At 41.6% G+C, this 11363-nt stretch overlaps 1 protein-coding gene across 1 annotated transcript in view; it reads right to left on the bottom strand.

Annotated features, from left to right (window-relative positions):
• Window positions 1–98: 98 nt before the first annotated feature.
• The window catches only part of casd1 (CAS1 domain containing 1), a 19607-nt gene continuing 8342 nt past the window's right edge, over window positions 99–11363 (bottom strand). Inside the window, exons 10-18 of the mRNA XM_037693269.1 lie at window positions 8851–8940; window positions 8648–8767; window positions 8343–8499; window positions 8116–8195; window positions 6808–6913; window positions 6577–6713; window positions 2753–2830; window positions 2205–2297; window positions 99–877 (exon numbers count right to left, since the gene is read on the bottom strand). Coding sequence (XP_037549197.1) covers window positions 608–877; window positions 2205–2297; window positions 2753–2830; window positions 6577–6713; window positions 6808–6913; window positions 8116–8195; window positions 8343–8499; window positions 8648–8767; window positions 8851–8940 — 1131 coding nt within the window. The 3' untranslated portion in view covers window positions 99–607. The remainder of the gene's footprint in view (window positions 878–2204; window positions 2298–2752; window positions 2831–6576; window positions 6714–6807; window positions 6914–8115; window positions 8196–8342; window positions 8500–8647; window positions 8768–8850; window positions 8941–11363) is intronic.

Genomic DNA, 11363 nt, shown 5'->3' with positions numbered 1-11363 from the left:
GACGTTTTGTAAATGACAATAAAAAGTACAGGAAGGGAGGAGGGAGGTTTCTCAATATTTGTTCTGCTGCGCTCCAAATTACAATTTAGTCTTTACGGTTTGTTTTAAATCAGCCAATAGTTGCGTAAATTAGAACTAATGGTAAAACGCAGCACAATTTAGTTTGTTGTAAAAAGAGGAAACATCTAAATATGCTGATCCAGCTAAAGTTTTGTGGACGGAGGGATTTCTGCCACAGATGAGGGATGACAGGAACACATGATCAAACCAGCTTCCTGTCAGTGTTGGGCTGAAGAGACGCCATGCCTGAACTGCAGACATGGCGCCCTGAAACAAGAGCAACTCTTCCAAATCTACACGCATGTAAACATTTCAGTGGTTTTATTCGGTCTTACTGTTTTGTATTTTGCACACGACCCTCAAAAGATCCACGCCCCGTTTCAGACCTTTTTATCACTTTATGTGGGTTGTAGCAGTCAAATAATAAAGGCCGACAGCGTCCCCCCACTGGTTACTATGGTTCTGCTCGTGACCACCAGTAGACTCGATTCTGTACCACACTTCAGTTTCCACAGACTAATCATCATCCTCCATCATGGGGTGTCCATCAAGTTCCAGGCGTGAGCTGGTTCCCCTCACTCCACAGCAGCACAAGCAGACTGAAGACCCCCACCGCCCCCAGTCTCCGCAGCAGGGCCATGCCGTCTTTTGGGATGACCACCTGGGCCAGGTCGTTGGTGATGAGGGAAACCTCGTGTGCCACGCAAACGAAGATGAAGGTGCTCACCAGGATGTTGAGTGAAGGGTTTCCTGGGATGAGGACCAAAATTCCCTTGGTGTCTGCTGCAAGCCAGATGTGGTACTGACAAATGAACAGCTGGGGGAGACAAAGCAGGCATGGTCAAACATGTCTTGAGTTGTCAGCTGATCAAATTCCAGATTCTTGCATAGATTAGCCCAGAGGTGGGCTACATTTTTTCCAGAGAGCCAAATCAAGGTATTTAAAACAACCGAAGGGCCACACGGAGAAACAGTAAATAGATTTTCTTTAAGACAGGCAATCTGGAATCTATTTCAGGCTTTATCTTGTTGGAGAGAAGTTGGCATGCTTGATAAAAATATGTCTTCAATTCTAGAAGAGTAAGACATATTCTTTGTAAACTGGCTCGAGGCAATATTTAATTAGCTCAAATATGTAAAAAACAACACCACCATATGCTTGCTCTTTGGAGCATTTAAGGTTCCACGTAGTTCTGGAAACAGAACAACTTAAGGAAAATGTTTTTGACGTTTCTTAATCTGAAAGTTTTTGATGTACTGTAATTTTCACTGTATAAGTCACAGTCCCCCCCCCCCCCCCCATATTCATAATCCAATTTTTGGCTGAGATCTGACGATTTCATTCATTCTGACATGGAAAATATTGAACACTACCATTTTCAGCCACTAGAGGGCCCTCGACCAATATGGCAAGCCAGGAGTCTCATTAATAGTTCCAAGTGGCTATTAATGAGACACTTGGCTTGCCGTACCAAGACACCTTCGTCTCGCTCAGGAACTCCTGGAGCAAACGTCAAATCAGCTGCATTTCACCGCCCAGGAGAACTGCAGCTGATTTGACCATTGAAGTGCATTTATTAAGGAAAAGTTCAACTGAGACACACCTTTACTATAATTTCAAGCAAACAAATAATTGTTTTTAAACGTTAATCTTGTTACATTCTTGTTAAAGTCCTCCCGTGCACGCTTCCGCGACCACCATTTGGCAGCCAATCAATGTTCGGCACAACACCGGCCCACGTTTTCAGGTTGTCAGCGGTGACGCACAATAGATGTGACTTATAAGACGAAGTGACGTATTTATGTTTTTTTCCCGCTTTATTAGACATATTTGGACTGATGCGACTTATACGGCGGCGAGACGTGTACGGCGGAAAATACGGTAGTTCTGGAAACAAGACGACTTCAGGAAAATGTTTTTGACATTCCTTAATCCAAACGTTTTTGATGTAATTGTCCAAGATGTTTAATTTAGACCGAAGTTTCGTTGATAAAATGCAGGCTTTCATCAACTTTTTAAAAAGTTGTTTTGTTTTCAATTAAGAATATTGAGGGCCGGACAGAGATTGTCCAAGGGCCTCTTTAGGCCCTTGGGCCATATATTGCCCACCTCTGGGTTAGCCTCTGCTGCCAGACTGACTTACCTCCAAGGAGATCTTTCCAAACCATGAGAAGAATGAGCTATAAATAGAGCGGGCGTAGCCTGGAATGTTTCTGATAAGAATGAAGGCCAAAATCTGTCAAAGCAGACGACAGACAAGCGTCAAAGAACAAAAAACATTTGATACGATTTAAACAATTTGAAGCTGCAATTGGTAAGTAAAGGGAAACGTTGGAGTTATTCACTGGGTCAGTTTAACTAGTGGATTAGTTTTAAATAATTATTTACATGTGGAGAAGGCCACTGTCATGTCATTATGGACTCCTAACATTACACCAGTGTGTGTAAATTCCCAGTTCACTGCAAACACAGCATGCTCTGGAAGACGTCAGAAACCAGTTCTTGTTTTTCAGACAAAGACAACCAGTCTGCTGTCACGGTGCTGTAACCTGATGCGGGCGGACACGTCACAGCTCCGCTCAGCAGACTGACAGCTAATCAAGCATGTCGTCTCCCCGAGCAGGGTGTGTTTCTGACCGTGCTCGCAGTCTCCAAGAGAAAGCTGTGGATAAAGAAGAGTAGAAGCTGTACCTGGACCACAGAGATGTAAGGATGCATCTCATTGCACTCCGCTTTGGTTTTGCAGCTGCTCGCCCAAACTGAATACGTCTAAAACAAGGAGACTAGGTCAATGTTTTACAAACCCAAGGTGTACAGAGTATCAAAGCCTTCAGCTTTAAGATGTAAACAGTTAATATATTACCTGTTGTGGATAGCTGTTTTAACAACAGTTTGGAAAGAAGGTTTAATTCTGACTGGATTAACAAACTAATAGTGGTCCAAGCAGGACCAAGACTAAAATAAATCACTGCTGCTTTCCAACCACTCTGTTTTATAAACCTTTACACCAGCTGTCAGTTTCTACATGGCTATTCCAGTAGAAGTAAGAAAATCCTGCCAGAAGTGCTGCTGCTTTAACTTATTTGCTATAGCAAAAAAACAGTGTGGTGCAAAACTAACTTCAGAGTTTAACATGGGTTCACAAGTGGAGTTGTTTTAAGAGCAGCTGATCAAAATCAGTCGTTTAAATGAGAGAAAAACAAATATTTCTTCCAAATGTTTGCCTCAAACTGTCACAGTCCTCGTGTTCTTTAGAGCACCACTTTAAACAGGCCTCAGTCTGCCAGCATGGAGGCCTCTGCAGACACTTGTAATCATTTGATCAGATATTTTGTTGAAAAGGTTGAGTGCATTAGTTCATCAGTTCCTCCCTCTACAGATGACCCCTCCATCTTTGTCCCGTCTTCAGTTTGTGTCATGTCTCTCTCATCTTTAAAGGATGTTGTTGGTCACATGATCCACTCAGGTTCACCTGTTCACCCTAGCCCTGAATCATTTTTTAAAGAGCTTTTACCCACGATTGGACCCTGCACAGCACCAAAACAGCTCTAGTAAGGATTTGTAACCATATTCTTTTGGCAATATTCTGGTCAGTTTGTGATCCTTGTTCTGCTGGACCTTCCTGCTGCTTTTCATACTGCTGACCACAGCACCCTTATATAGTGGTTAGAAAACTGGGTTAGGATCACAAGAGCAGCATTAGATTAGTTCCATTCTTATCTGAGTGACAGAACCTTTTAGTTAACGTAGGCAATTTTTTTAACAACTTCAGCACCTCTTTCCTGTGGGGTTCCACAGGGCTCGATTATTGGGCGGCTTCTATTTTCACTGTATCCGCTTCCTTTGGGATCTAGCCTGAGGAAACATGGACTTTTTTTTTTTTTAGCTACACCAGCTGATTTATTACTTCCAAATGAAAACCATATCTGACGACCCCACTGACTTCTCCAAAACGTTACATCAGTTTCCAAAGCATGGGTCTCCTGTATAAAATAAAAATCAGCATTTTTGTTAAGGCAGTATAAAAATAAAGCTTTTAACGTCGTTTCTAATACCCCTGGCATTCACAGAAAAAACAGAAATAGACATGAACTAACACAAACAATAGCTCCCTGAGTAAAAGCAGAACTTCGCTGTATAAGCTATCAAGTAACTGCTTATTATTTGTACATCTGCACTTGAAAGTATGATTGTCACCTTCTCCATCTCGCATTAGAGTGGAGGTTTGAACTCATTAAAACATATAGAAAGATATATTTTCCCTTGTCATATCTTAAGTTCTTTTCCTTCAATATAGGCTCTGTTTCCAACAAAATATGCTTTGCGACCAGCCTGCCTGGCTTCTTCCACCGCTGGCCACAGCTCGCCTCAGATCTCCTTATCTGCAGCGGTCAGGTCTTCTTTAAAGCTGAGCTTGTTTTGTTTGAGGTAGTTGTTGTTCTTGGATCCTTTCCACAGCGCATCTCTGGCCGTTCTGCTCTGGAATCTGATGATCACCGGTCGTGGAGGTGGTTTGGTCTTTCCATCACGTTGTCGAAGACTGCCGATGCGATGAACGACGTCCATTGCTGAAAGCACCGTGCCCGCTTCGGTCTCCGGCAGCACTTCTTGACATATTTCTTGGACAGTTTTTTTGATGTTATCGTCATTGTTGCCTTCAGGAACACCGTACAATCGTAGGTCGAGTCTGCGGCTGTAACGATCTGCGTCACTGACTTTGAGCTCCAGTTCAGATACTTTGTTATCCAGGAATTGACAGCGTTCTTGCAGCGTGGCATTTATTTTTTTCAGATCAGTTATTTCTTGCTGGCAGAGTTCCACTGACTGTTTTAAGTCATTAATTTGGGCTTGTACAGTCTTGTCAGACTGATCTGCTCTCTCACAGACTGCTGCCATTATGGTGTTTTGTAGCTCTGATAATGTCGGCGCCGCATGTTGAGTTGTCGATTCATTTTTAGCTTTCTTTGTTTTCTGTTTCTCAGGCGTGTTGGGCGTCGAGCTACATTCACCATTTTTCCCAGCCGAGCAAGCATAGGAGTGCATTTCTGTAGCGGTTCTTTTCTCTTTTGCTGTTTCAGTCTCCATGTGTGCAAGTTGAACCACGCTAGTATTCTTCAGTTTAGCCATTTTCACGTTAGCCGTCGTGCCACGCTGCTTTCAGCTAGTCGGTCTTGAGCGGAGTAATTTCGGTTCCCGTAACGTTATAGTGAACTCACGTTGATTGAAATCTTTGTCTGGGGAGATGACTCACAGCTCCTTTATTGTCTTTATGATTGTTGGGGACAATTGACGTCTTCTTTGTTTGGTTGCAGACAGATGTGACTTCGTCTTTAATGCACGTCTGGTCTCGTCGCCATCTTGGCTTGACCTCGGAAACATGGACTTTCTTTTTATTGTATGCTGATGATGACAGTCAGATTTATCTACGCTTAAAATCTAATAATAGTTCATGCTCCATCCACTCTGTTAAACTGTCTTGATGACATTAAGGCATGGATGGTTTAAAGCTTTTTAAGTTTTAACAAGAAGAAAACTGAAGTTATTGTGTTCAGCCCTAGCTCTACCGCTGACACTCTCCTGGTGAACCCTGGCTCTCCTGAGCCGGATCTTAAGCAGTCTGTTACAAATCTGGGGATGATATTAGACTCTGATTTGAAGTGTAATAAACAGATAAACTCTGTTTTGCAGAAAGTTTCTTCCAGTTAAGGCAGATAGCTAAGTTTAAGTCAGTGTGGACCTGATCTGACCTTGAGAAAATAGTCTATGCCTTCATTACAACCTGACTTGATTACTGTAATAAACTTTATGTTGGGGTCAGTCAGGTCTCCCTCTCACATCTCCAGCTCATCCAAGATGCTGCAGCTCGGCTCTTAACAGGAACTCGTAGGTTTGAGCACATTTCACCACTTTTATCCTCCATTCACTGACTCCCTGTGTGTTACACAATATATTTTAAAAAATGTCTAAATGGCCTTGCTCCCTCTTATTTCTCTGACCTTCTTGAACCTCTTGCTCCTTCTCGAGCACTGAGATCATCTGATCAGCTGCTTTTGGTTGAAGCTCAGAGGAGATCAGGCTTTTTCAGGCATGGTTCCTAAACTTTGAAACAAGCTGCCCTCCACATCAGAAAGGCCTCTTCACTTCCTGTTTTGAAATATCTTTTAAAAACCAACAGTTTTCACTGATTTCTTTTTACCCAGTGTGAGTTGTTTGAGTATTTTATTGTTCTTTGTTCTATGTTTATTTTCTTCTGATGCTTTTAAATTAATTTGTTTTATTGTTTTTTTTCTTTGTCTTGCATTAGTCAGCATTTTGGTAACAACCTGTTGTTTTTAAACGTGCTTTATAAATAAATTTGACTTGACTGATCAGAATAAACTATTTCTACAAACTGAGGTATTCCCAGACTTTATCTACAACAGGTAACATACTAATTGTTCTTTAGCTTTCCACAGAATCAATTTCACCTTTTTCTGTTTAATTACATATAAACAAAATTATAAAACGTGTCTTACTATAAAGGAGACAACAGAGAGGAATAGGAGCAGGTTGGAAATCTTTGCAGGGAAGAGAGCATCTCCTTTGCCCTCTGACAGCACCTGACGCTTCTGCAGCACCAGGTAGATGAAGGCAAACACCATCCCATGAATCACTGCCTGCAGAAAAACAGGGCTATCTTAACCTGAATCAGGTAACTCACAGTAACCGAGTCACTTTACTGTGAGTGGGGTCAAAGAACATTTGACTTACAAATCGGTCCAGCTTCCATCTGAACCACCACTCATGAACGCTTCCATTTAGCTCAAAGAGCTTGGAGGTGGGCCACACAGAGAAGGTGTTCTCAAAAAACCTCTAAAATAAAAAGATGAAACAACATATGACTGTCCCACAAAATAAAATAATAATACATTTTATTTAGAGGCGCCTTTCTGACACTCATGGACACAGAACAAGCAACACATGCATATAAAAACATAAAAGTACTCAAATATACATATAAAAACATAACAAATACTCAAATATGCATATAAAAACATAAAAAGTACTCAAATATGCATATAAAAACATAAAAAGTACTCAAATATGCATATAAAAACATAAAAAATACTCAAATATGCATATAAAAACATAAAAAGACTCAAATATGCATGTAAACTTGGTTAAGTAGTCGTGAACAGGTGGGTTTTGAGTCTGGCCTTAAAGAGAGGGAGAGAGTCCAAGTTTCATATTTCTGGTGGCGGTAAACAAAAACCTCTCTAACACATACTTCAGTGGTTAATCCTCTACTAGATGCCCATTTGTGACTCTTAAATGAAACTTCATGTTAAATTTAGCTACAGTACTCCCTCGTTTATCACGGGGGTTCCGTTCCCAGCCCCCAATAAGTAAAAAACCACGAAGTAGGAATAGTAGTACAAGTAGTAAGTAGTAGTTTATTTTAGTATTTATATGATATACAGTAGTCCCTCGCTACTTCGTGGTTCGTTTATCGCGGATTTGCTCTATCGCGGTTTTTCAAAACAAGGTTGGTCATGAAAACACAACTGGCTGATGGATGAGCCGCATGATCGACATGGAATTTTTATTTAAAATAAATTATTTTAAATTATTAGCCTCTGCTGCACCTCTGTGCAGCCATTACTGCAGGATAAACTTCCTGCTGCAGCTGATCAGCTGATCTTCTACACAATGTTTCTAAACTCTAAAGGCTCTAAAAGAGCACAGAATGGCATGATCTCTGCTCTTGGCCACGCCCACTTCTCCGCTGCAATCGCTGGCAGGCGGTGGTGAGCAGAGATCATGACACGCTGCAGGAGGGAGCTTCTCCCTGCGCCTGTGGGCTGAACACAGATGCAGCAGGTGCTAAATAAATTAAAATATATTTTAAATTTAAAACTCCATGCTGATCGTGCGGCTCATCCATCAATCAGACAATTGTGTGTCATGTCCAATCTTATTTTGAAAAACCGCGATAGAGCGAGTCTGCGAAAGTCGAACCGCAAAGTAGCGAGGGACTACTCTACATTTTGGTGCAGTCGTGTAAATAAACTCACCTGTGAAAAGGCAAAAGAGCAGATGAACAACAGGAGGCTGAGTAACTTCACCAGAACCCCAAGATGCCACATCCCACTGCCTGTCCAGAAAACACGACACGCATTAATGGCTTGACCTCGAAGTCACACACAGGCATCACAATAACTCTGCTAAATTTATCTGAGGTGTACAATTTCACATGCTCCAGGACAATCATGCAAGAAGAGATCTGACATTTGACACCTACTGTTGGTCCTCTTCTGAAGGATCTGAGGCCACATGGCCATTGTGGAGTAGATGAGGACAAACCAGAATGTTACCAAAGGGACAAAGTAATAAAACTGGTACGGTCTGTCCATTACAACACAAAGCACCAACACCAGGAAGTTCAGCCGGAACAGCACCTTAAAATATAAACACATAAAATTACACAACTCATCCACTTAATAAATCTTGCTGATAACACGTTAGCTAATTTGCTTTGTAACTCAGCAAGACAAAAGGTAGTTTATGGCATAAGAAAGTTAAAGTATAACAAAGTCTAATCCATACCTGACAAACTCTGTAAAGTCCAAAGTCTCCTTTGAGCCAGAAAAAGGAAAAGTGTCCGTAGCCGGTCTGAAAGAGGTACGCTGCAACCAGCACCCGCACATGCATGTACACTGGAATGAACTAAAAACAAAAGGTATGCTGCAGTTTATAGATTAGCAGTTTTGAAGTACATCTGCAAATGGGGGACATATTTAAAGACGCACAGCACTGGCTCCAGAAATGTGATAGATGAGGATGACGAGCTGCATCCAGCCTTTCCACTCATCCGTTTGTTCTCGGTTGAGTAATTTAGTCTGTAATCACAAAAAAAACAAAAACAATCAAACATCTACAAAGAGAACTACATTTCTAAACCAATTAGATCTAATTGGAAGAACAACCCTATTACCCCCCCAGTAAATCCAAACAGATTGCAATGATTTTCAGATCTCATAAAGCCATATGTGATTCAAGATAGAACACAGTCCAGATATGAACTGTTTCAGAAACTGGAACAGCACCTGGACTCTTCCAGTATGAAGCCATGCAGGTGAAATGGAAGCAGAACGCTGTTTAGCATCGTCCAACATTTTTCAGTCAGGTCATCTGGACAGTTTCTTTTTTTGTGCTGAAACGTTTCGCCTTCGATCCAGAAGGCTTCATCAGTCAAGGAAACACACAACAAAACTGATTCTTCCCCTAGCAGCTTACTCCACAGTGGAAGAAACCAGTTTGGTTAGTGCTAGATGGTCTGTTTGGCACGCCCCCCTCCTACACTCTTCCTTGTTGACAGTCATGTCAAACTGGTTGAAAACGTCCAGATGACCTGACTGAAAAATGTTGGATTGTATACCTGGATTATTGAGCACGGACTTTGTTGTTTAGCATCGTCTTATGAAATATACAAGGCTCCGCTGAAAAGACGACGTCTGGATGGGAGATATGTTGTTCTAAAACCAGTATATAGTTTCCTGCTTTGATGGTGCCGTTCCAGATGTGTAAGCAGCCCAGGTCACTAATGCACCCTTATACCATCAGAGAGGCAGACTTTTGACTGGTGCACTGATAAGAGGCTGGGTGCATTTTTACCTCCAGACAAGGATGTGATGTGTGTTTTTCCAAAAAGAATCTCAAATTTTGATTTGTCTGAGCACAGAAGAGTTTTCCACTTTGCTTCAGTCTAAACGAGCTTTGGCTCAAAGAAGACGGTGGCGAATCTGGATGGAGTTCACAAACGGCTTCTTCTCTGCATGATGGAGCTTTAACCAGTTTGTGGATGGCACGGTGCACTATGCTTGCAGACGACGTGCTGAAGTGCTCCTGAGTCCATGCAGTGATGTCCAGGATAGAGATGCACCGATCCGATACCAATATCGATCCCGATATCGGGGGGAAAAACTTCTGGATCGGGTATCGTGACGTGACCGATCCATGACTGGGCAGATCTACTCACTCTAATTCTACGCTTTGTGCTCTGAGTGACGTCACGCTCTAGCAAACTCACCACACAGATTGTTTTCAAAATGGAGCGAGCGAAAGGATCAGCCATCTGGAACAATTTCAAACTACCTCAGCCAACACACTCGACAGCTACGTGCAATACGTGCACAGCGACGGTTCCAAGGGGTGTCACTAAAACTTCCAGTTATAACACTAACAACTTAATCAAGCATCTCCAGAGATTTCACCCTAAAGAGCACGATGAGTTTGTTGAACAGAATTCAGCACTGCTTTTTGGTATCGGATCGGTATCGGATCGGTATAGACCGATACTAAACCTCGGTCCAGGACAGAATCAGACCCATTTTTAATGCAGAGAGGGTCTGAATTTCACGAGCATCCAGTACTGACTTCAGTCTTGTCCTAGAACTCTGAGACATCTTGAAATATTTTGATATTATGAACTGTAGATGATGACATATTCAAAGACTTCTTGATTTTTCATTGAAGGGCATTAGTCTGAAATTGTTCCATTTTTAGACCCAGTTTATTTGCAGACTGGTGAACCTCTGCTCATCTTTACTTCACAGAGATAATGTTCCTCCAGCTGTTTCTCATTTGGATCTCTTTCATTTACAGCATTTTGTTGCCCAGTCTTAACTTCTTTAATAAGTGTCGCTGCAATAAAATTCAAAATCAGCTTATTTCATAACAACGGTACGATATCCCAGGTTAAACATGTGACAAGTTTACTGTGTTCTATTGTGAATAAAATATGGGTTTGCAAATCATTGTTTTTATTTATATTTGTCACAACAATCCAACTTTGTTGGAATTGGGTTATAAACTTACTGCATCTTCATTTAGAGCACAGTCATTTGACTAAATCAAATTTGGGTTGTTTATTTTATGTTAAACTATGTAAAACATGATGACTGCAGTCAGCTTAGGACACCAGTCAACACACAGATGTTTCAGCTCATGAGTGCTCAGTAATTACAACTGCATTAGTTGTCTGAAGACACACCCATCTTTGATTTCAGCCTTTCAGGTTCCTGAACAGCTGGATAACTGTTGATGGATTCTGTCCACAGACAGACAATAAAAGATGTAGGTTTTATGGTCTGACACATGTTCTGCTATACTGGGTGTGTCCCACACCACATTTAGTCATAACAACACAAACACACAAACACACACTTTTCTCCACAGTCCCATTTCAAGATTTGACTATGTAAAAAGGAGAGAGAGTGTGTGTGTGTGTGTGTGTGTGTGTGTGTGTGTGTGTGTGTGTGTG

The sequence above is a fragment of the Nematolebias whitei genome, chromosome 19 (genome assembly GCF_014905685.2).
Source record: "Nematolebias whitei isolate Nwh7 chromosome 19, NemWhi1, whole genome shotgun sequence".
Classification (NCBI taxonomy): domain Eukaryota; kingdom Metazoa; phylum Chordata; class Actinopteri; order Cyprinodontiformes; family Rivulidae; genus Nematolebias; species Nematolebias whitei.
The sequence above is the reverse complement of the archived record's forward strand: the minus strand, read 5'-3'. Positions and strand labels throughout refer to the sequence as shown.